The sequence below is a fragment of the Lampetra planeri genome, chromosome 76 (assembly GCF_965212315.1).
Source record: "Lampetra planeri chromosome 76, kcLamPlan1.2.h2, whole genome shotgun sequence".
Classification (NCBI taxonomy): Eukaryota; Metazoa; Chordata; class Hyperoartia; order Petromyzontiformes; family Petromyzontidae; genus Lampetra; species Lampetra planeri.
Window position 1 is genome coordinate 198,362 of NC_136181.1, and position 22,700 is coordinate 221,061.

The 22,700-nt window shown below is 47.3% G+C and overlaps 1 protein-coding gene across 2 annotated transcripts; it reads left to right on the forward strand.

Annotated features, from left to right (window-relative positions):
* Positions 1–22,581, forward strand: LOC144737944 (interferon-induced very large GTPase 1-like). 2 transcript variants are annotated; one of them, XM_078620846.1, is made up of 3 exons: positions 1–118; positions 16,450–16,549; positions 20,223–22,581. In XM_078620846.1, the coding sequence occupies exon 3, from the start codon at positions 20,226–20,228 to the stop codon at positions 22,380–22,382; it is 2,157 nt and encodes a 718-aa protein (XP_078476972.1). In that variant the 5' UTR covers positions 1–118; positions 16,450–16,549; positions 20,223–20,225; the 3' UTR covers positions 22,383–22,581. The 2 variants fall into 2 exon arrangements, with proteins under 2 accessions (XP_078476972.1, XP_078476973.1); XM_078620847.1 differs by lacking the exons at positions 1–118; positions 16,450–16,549 and adding an exon at positions 17,592–17,726.
* The last annotated feature ends 119 nt before the right edge of the window (positions 22,582–22,700 follow it).

The window sequence follows — 22,700 nt, forward strand, 5'->3', positions numbered from 1 at the left end:
TGGAGTCTGGGAAGCTCCACCTTTTTGTGAATCTGATTATAAAGCCGGCTTGAATCCAAAGAGCAGAAGAGACAGAGCGAATGACATGCGCCCTACGGCTCTCCATCACCTGGACATTGTGAGTATTAGATAATAGGCTGAAACTATTGAACTCAGTTGTAGGTAAATGGTATGTACAGTGTACATGCATATGTTATAAGGTATATTGTATAGACTGTGTGTGGTTAATATAGGATGGATATTGTAAATACGATTATATGTTAACAGGCTATGTTTAAAAAATAATACCATATTAAACTGCATGTTAATGTCTAATGAGTTAGCAATGTTAAATATGTTGAAAAAACATATTTCACTAACCTTGCAGTCGGTAGGGGGGGGGGGGGAAATGAGTCACCACAATTACACGCAACCACACTATACAATCGGACTGCAAGCAAACATACTAGAATAGTAAAATATTCAATGTTATTACAGCTAAGGCAACAAAATAGTGTAGAATTATGTTTTGAAATGTATGTCAGACATGAATCTTGTCTCAATACTCGCACTTACACTAGACCTGTTGTTGGTGTATAATACATTAACCCTGTCGAACTGTCTGCGACACCCTTCATTTATCAAACGCACTATATATTAATATACCAATCATAGTGCATATGACCTTCTATGACATTGTTCAGAGATATGGTCATTAACGAAAAATATAGAATAAAAACGCAGGGATATACAAGAACAATGGAGACATGTATGCTTGTAATTATATTGAACACATGGATAATAGAACGTATACGGGTTAAATATATAATTCAAACTGTTACGAAAAGAAGTGGTATTGGGTGCAGTAAATGTAACTTTAATGAATAATGGTCGATGGTCAACAATAACGAAGGAGTGTCCGCTAAGGAAAGAAATGAGTCCGATAGGCCACCTACTGGGGAGATAGAGCAAATAAATCAGCTGCATTGCAAAATCATGAAAGTAACGTGGGTTTTGTAAGGTATCCACCCAGTATTGATTATGACTAAATTAAATGATGAGTTGCAAAAACATAGGAACCGAAATATCAAATAAACAACAATAAACTTTTTTTTCATCATAATCAGCCACGGTTAATCCACTGCTGTCACCACCAGGCATTTGCACATGAACCGATTTCATTGCTGCATCTCTACGGTCGAAGACAACGCAGATGTATTCCATTCCTTGGCTGTTACTCCGTTATTATTCTTGACCATCATTCATCATTCCGTATTGTGATGTGTCATGCTCAAGCCCACTTACTTTTCGTACTATATACATTTTTTATCATGAATATTCCCTAATTCGTATGCTCCTCATTTTATCTCTCAATGCAATTCTAAGCATTCGTATGTCCATGCTTCTTTGCACACTTTTTAAATATTTCGTTACAGTTTTTTACGTGTCAATGTGAAACATTTATACCATGATCAGGCAACGAAAACACCAAAATACATATCTATTCAATACCTTTACACCAGATCCGGGTCCTTCCCCTCCAATGTGATAATGGATGTTGTTATTGTGGTGAGTTATGTGGAGTTTAGGTTATTCATGGTTATTGGAATAATGATATTTATTGTTGTTGAGTCATATCACCTCCATCTAGCGTAGTTTGCTATGTACGGTGCAAAAGAAGTTCAACATACATACAGGAAATAGGGTACGCTGAGCAAAGAGCAGAGTTGAGCATCTGGTTCTGAAGGCCGAGTCCTTACTTTGGTTATTCCCATTGCATTATTTGTTTTGTGCATGAGTAAAAGCATCACCGATTTTTCTGCATGTGGTACGGTGAAAATAAGAAGCAGAACACAATTTAGAATAACAATATTTTAAGCTCTGAAGTGTATTTACAGACCCTATAGTTTCAGAGAGATCACTGCAAGGGAGCGAGACACAGTATATCTCTTCGTGTAAAACCTTTTCGAATTGTTCTTCTCCTTTCATATGACTGATGTAGAGGCAGAGCAACAACGGCAATTTCACATTCAGGTGGTGCAGCTAGGTTACCGCGTCAGGAACAGTGGAGTGTATCGCTGTAATGTCTCCTTCGAATTTGTGGGTGGGTTATTGCTTCGTTATATGTTGTATGGTCTGTTCTGGATGACCGCAATAGTACACTGGATAATTTTAAATGTTCCATTTGTGCATCAGGTATCTGCATCTGCCGTGGTTTGTGCGAATGCGAATTAGCAAGGACCATGAGCTTGGTGGAAGCTCAAACCGAGGGATCTTCTGCATTGGGCCTTTCACAAAGTGTTTGTTAGGGTTAGTGAGTTCTTTTGAACACTATTCAGCTCTACAAGCTTAATCGGGGTTGAATTTGCATTGTTTAAGGTTAAGCGTATGGGTCCATAAGAGCTTTCGTGATATCAAGTGATGATGAGGAGTGTTTTTGAGGTCCTGGTGAATGGTAAGGTGACTATCTTAATTTGGGAGCTTTCGTGACTGCAGGAATTATTCTTTGGTTCTTTTCGGTTAAGTCACGTCTAAAAATAAAATAATAAATCAAAATAAAACAACACATTACGACGTTTCGATTGCAACACAAGCAATCATCATCAGGCATAAAATAAATAGCAACAAAAATCTAACTAGAAAACTATAGACCGACATACAAGCAGACAGACATCACAACGGCACACATAGAGAGGAGTATACAGGCACACGAAAATTAAATAACCTAGTAAAATATTGAAATGTGATGTAATACAACACAGAGAGTCGGTTAACACACAATTAACGCATGGCCTGGTTGACTACGTGTTTCAAAATTTGCTAAGTTAGAATTTTAAGTGTGAGCAACAAATATTTAACTAGAAAACTATAGACAGACATACAAGCAGACAGACATCACAACGGCACACAGAGAGAGGACACAAATCGGCTGTGTGAGCAACAAAAATCTAACTAGAAAACTATAGACAGACATACAAGCAGACAGACATCACAACGGCACACAGAGAGAGGACACAAATCGGCACAAAGAGATGGTCGTTTCTGTGACGGTCCCTTAAATATAGAGAGGAGGGGGAGGGGACGGGGGGAGGGAGAGGGCGGGGAGATCAATGGGTGCACGCCAACGTACTCCTATTGTAAGTGAGATGATAGACGCGGCACGGGAGGAAAACCTGAAAATTAGGACAAACGCGGCACGGGAGGCAAGCCTGAAAATTAGGAGACAAGCACACGAAAATTAAATAACCTAGTAAATTATCGAAATGTGATGTAATACAACACAGAAAGTCGGTTAACACACAATTAACGCATAGCCTGGTTTATTACGTGTTTCAAAATTTGCTAAGTTAGAATTTTAAGTGTGAAATTTCAAGGAGAGGACACAGGCAGAGAGAACAAATAGCCAGAAAGAAAAAAGGATAAGTTTAAAACTTCCCCGTAGAAGTGGTTCAATCTTAATTTGGGAGCTTTCGTGACTGCAGGAATTATTCTTTGGTTCTTTTCGGTTAAGTCACGTCTAAAAATAAAATAATAAATCAAAATAAAACAACACATTACGACGTTTCGATTACAACACAAGCAATCATCATCAGGCATAAAAGAAATAGCAACAAAAATCTAACTAGAAAACTATAGACCGACATACAAGCAGACAGACATCACAACGGCACACATAGAGAGGAGTATACAGGCACACGAAAATTAAATAACCTAGTAAAATATTGAAATGTGATGTAATACAACACAGAGAGTCGGTTAACACACAATTAACGCATGGCCTGGTTGACTACGTGTTTCAAAATTTGCTAAGTTAGAATTTTAAGTGTGAGCAACAAATATCTAACTAGAAAACTATAGACAGACATACAAGCAGACAGACATCACAACGGCACACAGAGAGAGGACACAAATCGGCTGTGTGAGCAACAAAAATCTAACTAGAAAACTATAGACAGACATACAAGCAGACAGACATCACAACGGCACACAGAGAGAGGACACAAATCGGCACAAAGAGATGGTCGTTTCTGTGACGGTCCCTTAAATATAGAGAGGAGGGGGAGGGGACGGGGGGGAGGGAGAGGGCGGGGAGATTAATTTTCGTGTGCTTGTCTCCTAATTTTCAGGCTTGCCTCCCGTGCCGCGTTTGTCCTAATTTTCAGGTTTGCCTCCCGTGCCGCGTCTATCATCTCACTTACAATAGGAGTACGTTGGCGTGCACCCATTGATCTCCCCGCCCTCTCCCTCCCCCCGTCCCCTCCCCCTCCTCTCTATATTTAAGGGACCGTCACAGAAACGACCATCTCTTTGTGCCGATTTGTGTCCTCTCTCTGTGTGCCGTTGTGATGTCTGTCTGCTTGTATGTCTGTCTATAGTTTTCTAGTTAGATTTTTGTTGCTCACACAGCCGATTTGTGTCCTCTCTCTGTGTGCCGTTGTGATGGCTGTCTGCTTGTATGTCTGTCTATAGTTTTCTAGTTAGATATTTGTTGCTCACACTTAAAATTCTAACTTAGCAAATTTTGAAACACGTGAAGTATTGGAAAATGACGGCAGGAAACTCCTTGACGGGAACACACTTCTTTTATTAAATCTTGACTTGTAACAATACAACGCGTGGCCTCTCTTCTTCACAATGCGGTCACCATACAACGGTACAACTCGTGACCTCTTCTTCTTCACCCTACGCTTCTCTTGACTCTCTTAGATTCTGTGCTGCTGGCTCTCTGTGCCTCGTGTAGACTCCGCGCCTCGGCTACACTCTTCTCTCGCCTCGTGTAGACTCTGCGCCTCTGCTACACTCTCCACTCGCCTCGTGTAGACTTTGCATCTCTCTCTCTGGCTACACCGTATGCATACTCGGCTCGTGTAGACCTTCCTCTCTCTCTGGCTACACCGTATGCATACTCGGCTCGTGTAGACCTTTCTCTCTCTCTGGCTACACACTATACATCACTCAGCTCGTGCAGACCGTTCTCTCTCTCTGGCTACACACTATACATTACTCAGCTCGTGTAGACCGTTCTCTCTCTCTGGCTACACACTATACATTACTCAGCTCGTGTAGACCGTTCTCTCTTTCTGGCTACACACTATACAGTACTCAGCTCGTGTAGACCGTTCTCTCTCTCTGGCTACACACTTATACCTTACTCTCCTCTACTCTCCATTACTCTCCTCTCCGGGCTCTATCTCTGCACCTTCGTCTTCATTCTTAGATGGTTCCACTTCTGCCCCCTGCTCCTCTGTGCATCACCTTATATACCTCTTCTTCCCGGGAGACGGAGCGGATGCGGACCTCAACGTCGGCACCGCTCCTCAGTTACCCAATCCCCACGCGCTATCTCTACGATCCGGTTCCGCTCAGCGCGTGTTTCCACTCCCCGACCAATCACACCGCGCTGCTACCCGATCACTCCCTCTGGGCGCGTCACCGGCACACAGCCAATCAGCAGCACTACCCCCACCCGCGCACTGACGCCTGCTCCTCCCCGCCAGCGCGCGTCACCACACACACACCCGTACATACGCGCTGGCACACGACGTATACACCCAGCGCGTATCACCACTACATCACCCCCTCCCACATAGCTCGCAGCCGGCCCGGCTGCTAACAACAACCAACCGCGACGATAAAACGACAACCAACAAAAAAAAACCGTAACCCCCCGAGTGTGCCCCGTAACATAACAACAACAACAACAAGAATAACTATGTACAGATTGACAATGAACACGAAAAGTCAACAATAACACGATACGAGCAAATTCCAAAAAACGAACGCGCCCCACGTCCCTGCGACTACACGCAGTGACGAGGCGCTCCAACTGCCCCGACTCCTCACGAGGCAGGTCATGCAAAGTAGCATGACCTGGCGCGAGTCCGTCTGGCTGGTCCGTCGTATGGGGCGGGACACTGACGACCGTCCGGCGGTTCCGGCTGCTCCAGACGGCGCGGAACGGGCCTGAAAGGGCCGGCCCCGCCGCGGAGATCCGGCCGCCGGTGATCGGCAGCTGTCAGTTCCGAGACACCTGGGAGCAGATCAGGCGAAAATACGTGTGGATCAGGCAGAGACATTTCCCCCTCTGGGTCGCCGGTCACGTCACACGCCCGGCCATCACGACACAAGGGGAGGCCATATGGAGGCGAGAACGGTTTCAGTCGGGAGGGGTGAACGTACCAACGGCGCTTTCCCCACTTTATCTGAACGCACTGGGGCCGTGCAACGCGCACAACCTCCACGGGTCCCCTCCACGGTCTCAACAATTTAGGCGACGTAGCCAAGGGTGCCTGAGGGCAATGCAGCCAGGCCCTGTCACCTGGTTTCCATTCGTGCATGGACACCTTCCGTGCCCGCAACCGTTCATTAGCAATTTGGCGAGCCCGCGAATTAAGCCGTGCGGCCTCCCTCGCCTCTGTCAGCTTGTGAATATTAAACTTAATATGTTCTGCCAAATTAGAATTAGTTCGTGGAGCGGACAGGCCAAGTTGCGTTTCCATTGGCGGGTCAGCTTCCCGACCGTACATCAAATAGAATGGGGAAAACCCCGTAGCTGCATGGGGGGCCATTCTATACGCGGCAAGGACTCCCGGGACCTGCAGGTCCCAATCTACATGTGCCTCGCACACCTGCTGGCACAGCATGGAAGTCAAAGTTTTGTGGAGTCTCTCCACCATCCCGTCTGTCTGCGGGTGGTACGGGGAGGTACGCACCTTCTTGGTACCCAACAGATCGCACACCTCTTGCAACAATTTACTCGAAAAATTTTTACCTTGGTCGGTCAGCAGGCGTTCGGGAGCCCCCTTGTCCAGGACATAGCCCTGGACGAAGGCATCCGTCACAGCCGCTGCCGACTGGTTAGCGAGAGGCCACGCCATAGGCCATCGGGTAAAGTATTCGACCCCCACTAACAAATATTTATTCCCTCTCGGCGTGACTGGGAAGGGCCCCAAAATATCGAGTGCAACGAGCTCGTTGGTACGCGAGACCTGAATAGATTGCAGCGGTGGATTGGCTGCCACGGGCGGTGGTTTACGCCTGGCGCACTCAACGCACCCCTTCAGAATATGTACCACATCACTTCCCATTCCCGGCCAGTAATAGTCACGCTGAAGCAGGGCAAGCGTCTTGTTAACTCCCAAGTGCAAGAGGCGTTCGTGTGCCGCCAAGACAACCCTCCCCCTCACAGCGGAAGGCACCACGAGTGCGTTCCGCCGGGACAAACTGTCCCATCTCAATAACACGCCCTGCTCAAGTACATAGGAGCCGGTACGCTCCTGGTCCCCCTCGGGACCCCCAACCTTGCGGCACAATGCTAGCAGCGAGCTGTCCGCCATCTGGAGGCGGCCCCATTCGCTGAGCGACAGCGAGAGCAGCGAGTCCCGACCCTGAGAGGCAGTGGAATCATCCACGATCGGTGCGCCCGCTGTCGCAGCCAGTGCCCCCATCTCCCCCGCAAGCGTCGGTTTACAGCGCGCCGATCCCGACAAACACGCGCATTCATCACAAGGCAACAACCGCGACAAGCAATCGGCATTTGTGTGTCGCAACCCCTTACGGTACGTAGTCGTAAACTGATAGTCCTGGAGGACTTCCAACCAACGCGACAACTGGCCCGAGGGCTGGGCGACCCTCAATGAATACTGTAGCGCCGCGTGGTCCGTTCGGACTGTAAAGTGACGACCATAGAGATATGGCCTAAACTGCTGCACAAAAAAAACAATGGCAAGCAGCTCGCGACGGGTGACACAGTAGCGCTGCTCCGCCGGAGACAACACCCTACTACCGTAGGCGACAACTCTTTCGACACCCCCAACGACTTGGGATAGCACCCCCCCAATGCCCGTGTTGCTAGCATCCGTGTCCAGCAAAAAGGGACTGGCAAAATCGGGATAACACAAGGGTGGGGCACCCACCAAGGCGTCCCGGAGGGAGCGAAACGCGGCCTCCTCCTCCGGTCCCCATTTGAACTTCACTCCCTTCGCCGTTAGAGCGTGCAAGGGTTTTGCAATAGTGGCGAAGTGCTCAACGAACCGCCGATAATAAGAAGCAAACCCGATGAAACTACGCACGTCGGAAACGGACGTAGGTGTCGGCCACGAACCGACACAATCCGTCTTCGCGGGATCGGTGGAGATCCCCGAAGAATCGACAATGTGACCCAAGTATCTAACCGACCTACGAAGGAGGTGACATTTGGCCGGTTTAAATTTCAACTTAGCCGATCGCATTCGCAAGAACACCCCTCTCAATCGCCGGAGGTGTTCTTCAAACGTTTTACTGAAAACAATGACATCGTCCATATAAATCAAGCATGTATCCCACTGCAAGCCCGACAAAACCAGCTCCATAAGTCGCTGAAACGTCGCTGGAGAGGAGTGAAGTCCCATGGGTAACCGGTTAAACTGGAACAGCCCCCCTGGAGTCCGAAATGCTGTCTTAGGTTTCGACTCTTCGTCGAGCGGCAACTGCCAAAACCCCGATAACAAATCAAGAGTCGAAAAATATCGCGCACCAGACAATGCATCGAGGGACTCATCCATCCTGGGGAGCGGATACGCGTCAGCCACAGAGATCTTATTCAGGCGACGGAAATCAACGCAGAATCGCAGGGACCCGTCCTGCTTCTTAACCAGCACAATAGGCGCTCCCCACGGGCTAGAGGAGGGCGAAATAATATCGGCTTCTAGCATATCGTTAACAGCCGACTGAACATGTTCCTTCTCCACGGGACTCAGTCGGAAGGGATTTAGCCTGACCGGCGCCGCATCGCCCGTTTCAATGTGATGGTGCAACAAATCCGTGCACCCAATGTCATACTTATGTTTACTGAATACATCAGAGAATTCAATGAGCAACTCGCGCAGCGCACCCAACTGCGCCGCCGACAAATCGTCCGAGGCGGCACATAGCGAATGGACCCACTCAAGGTCTTCCCTTGGCTCAACGTTCCGCGCGGGGCTCGAGCCCACCTGCGCAACCAACCCATCATCCACAGGGACCTGCGCCGCGTGAGCCAGCACGGTGCCCTGCGGAATGACAGCTGGTCGCGACCCCGCGTTCAAAACCATCACAAACGGATCCCTGTCAGCCCGCACCAAAGTGTGAGCCACCGATAAATCAAGACCCCCGACAGCCTTGTTAGAAGGACCCAAAAGCATACTTTGTCCCGAAGCCTCCCTCACCCATGGTTTCCGCAACCGGAGGGGAATCAACATCTGTGAACCCGGGGGCACTTGCACTGTCTGCGTCGCCACCGCTTGTATCGTAGCGCACGCCGTCCGAATGTCAGTAGGGCCCGTCAAAAATGAAATCCGGCGACCCGATGGCAGTTCAATGCATCGTTGATCGATAAGAATTTTAATAGGCATTTTAGCCAAAAAATCAGTGCCCAAAAGACACGGAACTGCCAAAGAAGACGAAACGAAAACGGGTCCCGACAATTTGATATCTCCAATGCAAATGGACGCCCTAACCTGACCGATAATGCCCAACGATCCCCCATTAGCGGCGTAAAATGGCACATCCACTGGAAGCAGCGGACGACATTGGACTGGAAGAATATTATAAATGAGGTCCGATATAATAGTTGCCGATGCCCCCGAGTCCACTAACACCCTAATCTCAACCCCATCAATAGATCCCGTAACAACGGACGAACCCGCCGAAGCAGCCACAATTCTATGCCCCAATTCCGCCCATTCAATGTCTCCCTGGTCCCGGCCGAACCCCCCTCGCCGAACCGAATCCCCGAACCTTAACCGGCCCTCCTCCGCCGCAACGCGGCGTCCCATGTGTGCCGAATAAACAGGCCGAGCGTGTGAGGTGCCGCGACTTGCCGGGGATTGTAGAGATGACTTGGGCTCTCGGTCGTCGTCCAGCCGAGCTCCCATGGCGCGCTGCCGCGGAGCGCGGCACCCGGACGCCACGTGGCCCCGGAGGCCGCAGTTATAGCACGTGACGAGGGTCGGAGTAGATCTTGGTTGCTCCGACTTTCGGCCCGATCGCAGAGGCGACCGGGCCCCCGGCCTCCAGTCCCCTGGTCGTCCCGTGGCGAACGCCTCCTCTCGTGGGCTGACGACTTGGGGTTCGGCGACCACCAAACCCGGGGCTGCGACGACAGCAGCGTTGCAACCAACGCCTTGCTTCCGTTGTAGGGCCTCGTGCGCTTGAATACTCGTGGCGACTCTCAAAGAAGAAATATCAATCTCGTCAGCTGTGTTGATAGGGACCCCCAGGTCCTGCGCCAACTTGAGCAGCTGCTCCAAAACCATCGCGTCTTGGCCCTCCTCGTCCATCCGAGGGAACGCAGCATCAGCAAGAGCCAGCAACGCCGTGCGATAGGCCAGCGCGGTCTCCGTGGCCGCTTTCCGTCTTGCGTAGAACTGATGGCGGCACGTAGAGGGAGGTCCGTAGACCCTGGCCAACAAACCCAGCGCATCCTTCAGCGTGGAGCGGTCCGACTTCCGTGCAGCCCTGAAGGCCGCGAGCGCATCGTCGTCCAGCATGGCGGGCAATGCCCGCAGCGCCGTAGCATCTGACCACGCTGACATCTCTTGATGCGCCAAAAACCTTCGCTGAAATTGGCCCCAGTCTCCGCCTTCCGCCTTGAAGGCTGACAACGTGGGCAGGCGCTGCTGAAAAATGAAGTCATCCGCCTCGTGGTTCCTCTCCGCCTCTCCGCCGGTGTGTAAGATGGCGGCTCCAGCAGCAGACGTAAAATGGCGGACCCCCTCGCGCGCTGATGACGTCGATGCGCGCGCTTGGGAACCCACCAGCACGTGGCGCTCGCCGTTCCCGCCAAAAGTAGGCCCAGGCGCAATGGCGGGAATCCCCCATTCGTTTTGGCGGGAATCTGCGGGGCGACCTTGTAAAATGTCCCCCACCGTCCCCGCTCCTCCCGACGAGCTGATCTCCGCCAAGATGGACGCGGCGGCGAGCAGCAGCTCCGCCAGTCGGGAGTGCGCCTCACGAAGCCCGGCGTCGGTCCCCGGTCGCTCGGCCGGCGCCGTCGACGGATCCTGTAGCGTGGGCAAGTCCTCCTCCTCACCCCCCGCCACCAGCGGCCCCGAGTCGTCCAGGTTTTCCTCGCGGTCAATCCCGTGGGTCCTACGGGTCTTCCTTGTCTCCATGCTTGGAAGCCCGTTTCAGGGAGAGGGCGGGGAGATTAATTTTCGTGTGCTTGTCTCCTAATTTTCAGGCTTGCCTCCCGTGCCGCGTTTGTCCTAATTTTCAGGTTTGCCTCCCGTGCCGCGTCTATCATCTCACTTACAATAGGAGTACGTTGGCGTGCACCCATTGATCTCCCCGCCCTCTCCCTCCCCCCGTCCCCTCCCCCTCCTCTCTATATTTAAGGGACCGTCACAGAAACGACCATCTCTTTGTGCCGATTTGTGTCCTCTCTCTGTGTGCCGTTGTGATGTCTGTCTGCTTGTATGTCTGTCTATAGTTTTCTAGTTAGATTTTTGTTGCTCACACAGCCGATTTGTGTCCTCTCTCTGTGTGCCGTTGTGATGTCTGTCTGCTTGTATGTCTGTCTATAGTTTTCTAGTTAGATATTTGTTGCTCACACTTAAAATTCTAACTTAGCAAATTTTGAAACACGTGAAGTATTGGAAAATGACGGCAGGAAACTCCTTGACGGGAACACACTTCTTTTATTAAATCTTGACTTGTAACAATACAACGCGTGGCCTCTCTTCTTCACAATGCGGTCACCATACAACGGTACAACTCGTGACCTCTTCTTCTTCACCCTACGCTTCTCTTGACTCTCTTAGATTCTGTGCTGCTGGCTCTCTGTGCCTCGTGTAGACTCCGCGCCTCGGCTACACTCTTCTCTCGCCTCGTGTAGACTCTGCGCCTCTGCTACACTCTCCACTCGCCTCGTGTAGACTTTGCATCTCTCTCTCTGGCTACACCGTATGCATACTCGGCTCGTGTAGACCTTCCTCTCTCTCTGGCTACACCGTATGCATACTCGGCTCGTGTAGACCTTTCTCTCTCTCTGGCTACACACTATACATCACTCAGCTCGTGCAGACCGTTCTCTCTCTCTGGCTACACACTATACATTACTCAGCTCGTGTAGACCGTTCTCTCTCTCTGGCTACACACTATACATTACTCAGCTCGTGTAGACCGTTCTCTCTCTCTGGCTACACACTATACAGTACTCAGCTCGTGTAGACCGTTCTCTCTCTCTGGCTACACACTTATACCTTACTCTCCTCTACTCTCCATTACTCTCCTCTCCGGGCTCTATCTCTGCACCTTCGTCTTCATTCTTAGATGGTTCCACTTCTGCCCCCTGCTCCTCTGTGCATCACCTTATATACCTCTTCTTCCCGGGAGACGGAGCGGATGCGGACCTCAACGTCGGCACCGCTCCTCAGTTACCCAATCCCCACGCGCTATCTCTATGATCCGGTTCCGCTCAGCGCGTGTTTCCACTCCCCGACCAATCACACCGCGCTGCTACCCGATCACTCCCTCTGGGCGCGTCACCGGCACACAGCCAATCAGCAGCACTACCCCCACCCGCGCACTGACGCCTGCTCCTCCCCGTCAGCGCGCGTCACCACACACACACCCGTACATACGCGCTGGCACACGACGTATACACCCAGCGCGTATCACCACTACACACGTAGTCAACCAGGCCATGCGTTGTGTGTTAACCGACTCTCTGTGTTGTATTACATCACATTTCAATATTTTACTAGGTTATTTAATTTTCGTGTGCCTGTATACTCCTCTCTATGTGTGCCGTTGTGATGTCTGTCTGCTTGTATGTCGGTCTATAGTTTTCTAGTTAGATTTTTGTTGCTATTTCTTTTATGCCTGATGATGATTGCTTGTGTTGCAATCGAAACGTCGTAATGTGTTGTTTTATTTTGATTTATTATTTTATTTTTAGACGTGACTTAACCGAAAAAAACCAAAGGGTAAGGTGACTGTTTTCCTCTTTTGCAAGACTTCCCTGAGGTTTGCAGTGCTGTGGTGGATAGGTGGGGGAGAGATGTGCGACAGCCCGTCCAACCAGGATATGGGGGTCGACTTAAGGGTTCTAGTCATACACCGCATTTCAGTGTTCAGTTGGACATTGACATGTCGAATGTGACTACTTCTGGTCCATACCAGTACACAGTATTCAGCTACAGAGTACACAGAGGCTTTCGATGATTCTAGGTTTGAAGACGGAAGCTTGTGTTGCCTCCGAAACGTCGTGATTTAATTTATTTGTTTTCTTTTTTAACCTACGTATGCCTTCGTTGATGTCTGTAGTACTGGAGCTGATGCTCCCCAGCTTGCGCGTGCCAGTTTCTGGACCAGGTTTATCATTGTTATTGGTCTTAACAGCTACTTTTTTCAGGTGGTCAAGGAATGTTAGCGTAAGGACTAACTTCAATCCAAGATAGGTTGGAGTGGGGTCGTGTCACACAGTGTTGCCACAGAAGGTCACTTTCAGAGTGGGATTGGTGCTGCTATTATCAAGATGAAATGCAGTGACTTTTTTTTGGTGAGAATTGGGCTTGAGCCTCTATTTCTGGAAATATTTTCCCATGGTGATTAGGTCATTGTTCAGAGTGGATTTGATGTTTTTGAAAGTGACTGCTTGAGTTTTGGAACTTGGTTGGCAGCGTGTCACTGGTGTAGACATTGAAGAGCTTTGGCGCGACTAGTTAATCTTGTGGCAATACATTTGTGAAGAACCAGGATGAGATGACTTTGTCGCCCATATAGACACGCAGTGAGCTATTAATCAGCATCATCCATATTAGGAGGATTGTTTGAGTAAAGGAATGGTCCTTGTGAGCTTCAACATCAAGTCCTTAGTCTCGATTGTGTCGTAGGCCGATGGCAAGTCCACAAATCCCGCTTGTTCTTCAGGCATCACTGACTTAACGAGGGGGCTGATCTTTCGGAGGATGATGCGTTCCAGAAATGTATGGGTCGTGCACAGGAGCAATATTAACCTATAGCTTGAAGGGTCATCGGTTGGCAATTCCCGGTTTCGCTATTGCAGTGAAGATTGCCTCCTACTATGCTTGTGGGATGTGTCCAGTTTTCATGGATTTAATGTACAGGTTTGCCAGCCATTGGAATCCTCTAAGGCCTAAGTGATAGAGGAATTCTGGGGGGGGGGGGGGTACCATCTCTGCCAGTAGCCTAGCCTTTCTTTATTTCAGCCAAACGCCCCGCTCAATTCCTCTGTGCTGATGGTAGTGGAGTCTTGTGAAGAAATGGAGGCCATTGTCGAGTGTATTTGACGAGGGATCTCTCGCTTGGTGTTTTTGCTGAGCAGTAGTTTTTTGTTCTCCGCTAATTTAGAGGATATAGAGTTAGGCAGGACTCCTGCAGTCTGTTATTTTGTTGGGTTAGCAGCACCCAGACGTCGTAGTAGGGCCCAGGCACCGTGGCTGGAGGGTTTGAAGTCCAGGCTTTCAGTTTAAAGACTCTAGCAAGGCCATTTGTACCTGTGGGCTGCCCTTTCCACCCTGTGGACTAGTTGTACTGTCAGAGCAGGTCCTGGGTCTCTTTTATCCAGCAGGGAGTGTATTCTCTCCAGAAGCCTCGGAGGATGCTCTTCTTGGCAGCTGCAGTAAGGGGGCCAACACAACGGTGATAACATTCTAGTGTCACTGGAATTCGACTCACCACTCTTTCTACAGCCTCCATATAGTGGTCCCAGTCAGTTTTGACCATGTTCCCCCTTGGTAATCGTTTCGACATAATTTCGGAGATTTTGATGCCAATGTGGGTGATTATGGGTCTATGTTGACTTTTTGGGACGCTTGGGAGTATTTTATGAGATGTGTGAAGTGTGCTCCCAGTTTGATCTTTGGAAATTTCTGGTGAGGTCCGTGCTATAGTCGTATTGCAAATGAGCAGAATAAAAAATTGCTTGCTGCTTGGGATCGAAAACCAGGTGAAGATCTCCTTCGGATATCTGGTCGGTGAGGTCTTCACCATCAGCCTCATCTGCTACCATACATTACATTGTATGGTAGCTGTTATTGCCACCAACGTATATGGCTGCGATTGGTACACTTGGGAGAGCTGGCTTTGGCCATTTTGAATTAGGAGCTGTGTTCACGTTGGTGATTTTCAGCTCCCCTATCTTGATGCTGGTGCTGTAGATGGCTTCTTTTTCAGTTAGTGAGAAGGCATAGAACTCTGTGATGGTGTTCTTCACATATATGACCAAGCCATATTTCGTGTGGTAATGGCTTGTCGTGAGGTTGTATCTATGTATTATGTAGTGCCTGGCATGTAGAGCATCTAAGACGTGGGTTTCTTGGAGCCTCAGGACATCAATGTTATGGGTTGTCATTATGATCGCGAGATACAGTCTGTTTCTCCTATAACACTTTTTTCATAATGCGAATGGGATGTAATGCAATTGAGTGAACAAAACTAGGTCAAACAAATAGGAATAAGCAGTAGTATGGCTGCCTCGGCATAGCATCACACAAGGTGAGATGTTGCTGGATGCTTCGAGAAGCTACCCACATGCCTCCATTTTGTTTAGCCTGCATATGCATCTCACATGTTATCAAAAGCTGTGCTTTTCCCTAAATTATATATTATTTATTATAACACAATTTTACCATAGGAATGCAACTACCACATTATAGGATAAAATACTATTTTCACATCACGAAGAGAGTCAGTCAATATTCAGTTGGAAGATCCTTGTCCCAGGGACTATCTGGTGCTTTGTTTGGCCCTGAAGAGGGCCGTTGGCATGGCTTTTTTGTTGCTCTAGAGACCAGGAGATCGAAGATCGATGTTTGGTCACTGCATTAATGATATTCGTCGTGATTTCTGAATTAACAGAGTGTGCCACATGAAGGCTGCACTCTTCCTCTCAATTGATATATTCGTGTTACTTTCTTTTTGCAATCTCAGAACAGTAAATCAACTTTATAAACTATTTTGATAATGTATACGTATATTTAGGGCTTATATTCAACGCCTACATCAGTTGCAACTGAACAATTGTCTCCAGTAGCTTGTGGTATTATATATTTACTATTAATTTATGTTTTCTAGAATCCAATGGATTGTATGTGGTCAACGATAGAAACGCTTATCTAACACCATCTTGCTCTAATGATCGGCTTGGCTTCTAAATTGACTCTCATTTGGAGGCAGCTGTGTACTGCGATTGTCTCCTTTGTCTCCATTGTTCACCTCAAAAATGCGCCATCTGCCTTGTTCCCAACGTTCTCTCCCTCTTCAGTTTTCCATTTCCTCAAGAATTGTTCATCAACTCTGCATAGATGTTCATATTAACGTATACTTAGATGCTGTATACATGTATATGTTGTTGTAATAACCCTTAGATGAAACTCTGTAAGTCAGTAAACCCTTGCATAGTTCATTATTATCTGAAAATGTAGTTGCTTTGTAGAGTATGGTGAAAATTATTAATCGTGTATTTGGTTTGTTTATGTTTTCAAGCTGGACATAATGCAACTCCACCTCACCCTCACACTTGTCCGTCTGTAAAGAGTGACAGGAAGAAGGTTTCATCAGCCCTTGTGCTCTGAACACGTGAGAGGTGAGTCCATGAGATAGTCGATTCCTGGCACTAGCATCGTGCAGATTTAGAATTCTACTGGCATCACGATTGGAATTTCTCTTTAGTGTAAATGGCATGTTTATTCATACAATTGTAGCAGACACATAATTGAAAAGTGTAATAAATATTCATGAATTGATATTTATTTTGGATGTACAGCATTCTATGCATATCGAAATTGCTATGCACAGTTTCAAAGTGGACTAGGCTATGAAAAAAATACTATTCTTATCTTATATTTATATAGTGCTATTATCAAAGACGCTTTACAAGGGTTATGAGTGGTACAATTTAGGGGAACTAAAAGTGATATGGTGCACAGGGATGGGGTATAGGGAATGTAGTTAGCGGGTACCGGGATTACGGAGTGCCTAGGGATTAATACAGAATTAGGAAGCCTGCAGTAAAACATGTTTTCATATGATACTGTGGATATGATTATATTACAAGCAGACATACGCCTTTTTCATTCCAAGAAGAGTATACCATTCTGTGCTAGTGTAATGTAGTAACTCGGCGGGAGACGACTTCACGGGTAGCACACTCTTTATTTTACCAAACTCGTTCACAGGTGACTAACACCCACTTAGTATCTCGGGTGACAACCACCCACTTAGCTACCCTGGCGACTAACGCCCACTGAGCTACTCGGGTGACCAACACCCACTTAGCTACCCTGGCGACTAACGCCCACTGAGCTACTCGGGTAACCAACACCCACTTAGCTACTCGGCGACTAACGCCCACTGAGCTACTCGGGTGACCAACACCCACTTAGCTACTCGGCGACTAACGCCCACTGAGCTACTCGGGTGACCAACACCCACTTAGCTACCCTGGCGACTAACGCCCACTGAGCTACTCGGGTGACCAACACCCACTTAGCTACCCTGGCGACTAACGCCCACTGAGCTACTCGGGTGACCAACACCCACTTAGCTACTCGGCGACTAACGCCCACTGAGCTACTCTGGACACTCCCTGCCCGGGGTGTCCGTCTTGACTGTGGGTCCCCAGCCCGACCCACGTGGGCGTCGGACCCCGGGTCCCACAGTCTCGCCTCCGAGCCACACAGGGCCCCGGTCCCTACAAGGACGGCGGGACTAGGGGTCTCGGGGCACTAGGTCTTCAACTCCGTCTTCTGGTCTTCAACTGGGTAACTCTCCCCGAGTGCTCTCGCGCGTCCCCCTTTATACCCCACCTGCGGACGTCGCTGCGAGCACCCATCCTATTCGACCAATCACTGGGCGCTGGCTACGATCCTGTTTTCCCACATCTCAGCGTGCCTCACGACCCACGCCGCGCCGCCCCGTCATCTGTCACTCCCGGCGCGCGCGTCCATACCACGCCCACAACGCGTGCCCAACCCCGCACCCCGCGCCGCCCCGTGATCCATCACTGTCACAGTCGGCGCACGTCAACACCACCACTACACTAGCACGCGGATGGCACGTTCCAGAATAAATGGTGAAACCCTTGGTGCTGCCATCAACACCCTAAACATCGCCTCACCACCTGCATGAGGCAACGCGTAAAGGATCATGCTCTCATTTCCACCACCACAAGTGACGGCACATCGATATTAATCGTCATTGTTAATCATGTGATAGTAATCAATGTATACAAGCCGCCAAAAGGAATGGCAATCACCACCTCAGCAGCCACTGTCATGGATAATGTACACCATCATTTAGAGGTAATGTAATATACAATACATTATCCCTATGTGATCGACTGACCCCAATGTAATTGTATCTTGTGGATTGGAGCAGTGCCTAAGGCCATCCTACTGTAGCACTGGAGCGCACAGTGTATGCGTGTGTAATAATCCTTCCAGAGACGGTATTCGGAATCGGTCCTTTTATTTCCACTCCACAATACACTTTGCTCACTCACTCTCCGTTGCTGGCAGACAACGGAGAGAGGACAGACCACGCACTAAGTCCCCACCGCGCACGTGGCAATCCCAGCCCCCGTCCGCGCGTGACCCTGCTCCTGTCAGTTTCAGTCTGCTCTCGATCGTTCCCCTCCACTCGCTCTTAATACCTTCGTCACGTGGTTCCCCCAGCCAATCGTACATGGACAGCTTTGACCATTCTCGATGGTTCCCTGTCAATCCCGGGACCACGCCCCTCATCCGGCTCCCCATTGGCTGGGGCCCCGAATGGCTAGGCCAATCACTCCTGATGACCTGTCGTGATGACGCATGGGCCATGGTCCCTATCTCAACCCTTATTGGCTACAAGCAGGACCGGCAAGCCAATCCCCACGTGAACCCTCTATGGCTGTTATTACACGTGTGTGGCCTCACTCTAGCCAAATTAATCTGGTACCAATAACGTTAACTTCTAGATTATAATCAAACTTCTTAATGCCACCACACCTTAGTACCAACGCTTTTAACCTCTGCCAGATCCTGCAATTACACAGTAGTCACACCAGTGGCGGCTCCTGCAAAATCTCTCAGGGGGGGCAAATGTCTGGATGATTGATAAGGATAAGGTCCACCCATGCGATGGATAAATTAACAGCTTAGGCATTAAAAGGCAACTTCACTTCTTTAATATTAATGAAAAATAAAGTGACTCTTACAATACATCTTGTTAGTTTCTATCTCACTATTATTACAATCCACTTAGTTTCTTTTATTAAAGATTCCACTAGGTGGCGACAAATAACATTGTTGACTGAAACGTGCTTACGTATGATGACGTAAGCACGTTAGTGCGAGCCCTCCCGGAAGCCATAGAGAATCCATTGCAACGCCCGCCTTTAGAAAAAAAACATCTTTGAATGTAAGTCTATGGGACCACACGGGGCGATTCTCAGCCAGAGTGAAATCGCCCAAAAAGAGGCGGTACTCCACAGAACGTGACATGACACTGATTGGACTATATCCAGAGGCACAGTAACGGCTGAGATTGGTGGTGCGTCGCCCAATCGCCCTAATGAAGAAACCGCCCCTGAGTCACACGATCTCTAAGAGATGCCCTCATCGTTTCCCACCATCTTCCAACTACAAACTTCGCACCACTTTTTCCGTACATGACCTTGGCCCCACCCCAACACACCCCTTCCTACTTCCTCTAGTGGGCCAGTGAAGCATTGGCTAAAGACCGGCTTTTACCAACATGTGCATTTGGAAATGACATGCAGGCAAAAACTCTCAAATTTAAAGTTGATGTTGGGAGGAAATAAGTTGCACACCACAGGGAATGAAAACCGGGTATGGGGCTGGAGCTATGGTGCCATGGCTGAAGTGCTGCTTGTTATAGCACGGCAAGTTCAAACATTACCCATTAGTGTCATGAGAAAATCGGGGCCCGTTGAAGGAATGCATTTGGTGCTGTGATATGCTATATTTTAACATGCAATCACTTAATCAAATGTTTAAATATTAAAAATGTATACTTATCTAATTTTTAAGATTAGAAACGTAGACAAGCATGGTAGGTATTTGAAAATGCTTAATTTTGTATGTATCACATGTTTTACATTAAAATAGGTGATAAACTTTGGTTATTCATCTGAATATTTGTTACGCTCATATGAATAAAAACAACATTCAATATTCAACTAATTTAATAAATCTATTTGTATTATTGTTAAATATTGTGTTATTAATTTAGAACGGTATATGTGTGTATTCAAGGCTATGTCGGAAGAGGAGGAACACACCGTTAAAGCTCAGGATGAGCTTGCCAAAGTAATTACAGACTTAGGTCTTCATAAAAATTACTGGATTCCAAAACTGCGAGATATTTTACATATCACCAATGTACAAGCATTGCAATATATTGGCCCTGAAGAATTTGAAACAATAGAACCACATTTCCGGCATCCATGGGAGAAAAAGGCATTGTCTAAGTTAATGGAAATGTCAGGCAGAGAAGTTGTATTAAAACAATCACAAAAATGTGATCCAATTGGAAATAAACAGAAGCAAGATGCACCAACAAAGCAGCATCCAGAACAAATGGAGCAGATAAGGTCAACTCACATTGGTGAGACCAAAATAGAGGATGAGACAGAGAAGCGACCGGAATTGAAAGGAGCTAAAGAAAATGCATTGTATGACAAGAGCCATTCCAATGATATCGAAAATACTTTTCTGAAGCAGTTAGATTTAGCAAACATTTCTATTTTACATGGAACTGTATCACATCATTTTTTTTTACAAAATGCATCTAAAGGACTTGCTTTAGAGGGGGTTTATAAAACTGGTCAAATAAACGCTATGTTACAGAAAAGAGGCAAACTCGTAAACATCCCAATGTCGTTTAATCTTGCTGGCCCAGTACATCAGCCAATGATAAAACAAAAAGAGTTTTCATCCTCTGAAGAGGAATCAATATTTGAGACAGCAGTAGAAAAAATTGGATTCAATACCATAACCACAGGTTTCCTACAGACATTGAATGAAGAAACCACTTCACAGCATTGCAAGGCATTATACACTGAAGAAAAGCAACGCGAAAATCCCAATTATTCCAGAAGTCATTGCGCCAAATATCTGTACCTACCGCTCGCCTCAGGAAGTCTTGACTTTGATCAACTCAAGCTTTCTGATGAGGCGTTGGAGGAATTACAAAGCATTGAAAGCACTTTAAAAACCGTCAACGATTCTTTTAAAACACGTGTACTTAAAAGCAGGTTAGGGAGTTTTTTTGAGACCTTTGGCTCTCATGCCCACACAGGCCCTGTCCACTTTGGTGGGATATTTAAGTGGAAAGCATCAGCAGAGGACATCACCTCAAATCAGAAAAATGAACAAAGAAATATACTATCGGAGGCAGTGGAAAGATATTCGACTTCTGCCTACAACAGCAGTGGCTGTGCAGGTGGCGTGAGCATGATGGCATCCAACTTTATAACGGAATTTTCTGAAAAATACAACGCTACACTTCTGAGTAAGGTGACATTTTCCGTAGGTACAATAGGTGGGCCCCCTGGCATTTGTTCTCTTCAACAATGGAAAACTGACATTGTTTCCAATGCAAAAATGTGGTCTGTCATTGACCGAGGCACATCATTGGTACCAGTGTGGGACATTGTCACGTTTAACCACGAAAATGATTTTAAAAATACTTTGCTGGCAAACAGCCTCAAGGAGGCATACACGCTTTTGACAAACCCAATTCCCAATAATAGTCTTGAAGATATATTGGTCTCTGCCAAAGTTGAAGCCCAGTCAGTGATGCAAGATATTAAACATTGGCAAGAATCTGACGTAGAATATAATTTACAAAAGATAATTGATTTAAAACAAAAGTTACATGATGAAACAAAAAGCAATTTGATTTGGATAAACACCTGTTTGTCTCACCCAGCTCTCCAGTCATTTTTGTCAAATATTATTACAGCACCTGCCAATGCGGTGAAAATAAAAAAGCTTATGCGCTCTATTATGGAGCCAAAGTGTTGTGAGGTTGACAGTTTTCCACAACTCGCCTCCGTTATGCAGTGGCTTAATGAATCTAAAGGAGTCTCTGCTCAGGTATCTGACTTTAAAGATCTCGTGAACATCTTAACACAAGCAAAAGAACATTTAAAAGAAGTTGAGTTTTCAACAAAGTATTCAGAAATAAATGAAAAAAGAAACGAAGAAATCACGAGTTCATTTAATACATTCTGTCAATCACTGAGAACAGCAGAACTTATCGAACAGGAAATACTCATAATTTCAGTTGCTTCTGGTGTCGGATATTGTGTAAAAGAAAAAAGATTTCAGCGTCCCCTGCATTATGACAACATTGACCATCTTCAACTTACACTTGAGTCGGCTTGCGGAGAGTCCTCAAGTACATGCTGAGAGTACACGTTCTGGTTAGTGCATTGTCTTCGTACTGTTCGCTTTTTGGCATTCTCTTGTCTGACACTGGTGGGAGTAGGCCATAAAGAAGGCTGTCTGATGTAGGCCAATTAGTTTCAAAGACAATTAATATGTTATCAATATTGACAACACGTTCTACTTAATTAAAAATACTTTTTTAATAAATGTTTTATTCTACAACATCAGAGTGCAGCGCCACATTAAAAACGTACTACAATGACAATAGTTTAAATCGATTTGAAGCATGTTTTATTTGGGGGGGGGGCAGAGCTTTGTGACGTCATATTTGAGGGGGGG

Bases quoted from the DNA above. Each gene is read 5' to 3' on its own strand.
- LOC144737944 (XM_078620846.1), top strand. From the start codon at position 20,226: ATGTCGGAAGAGGAGGAACACACCGTTAAAGCTCAGGATGAGCTTGCC.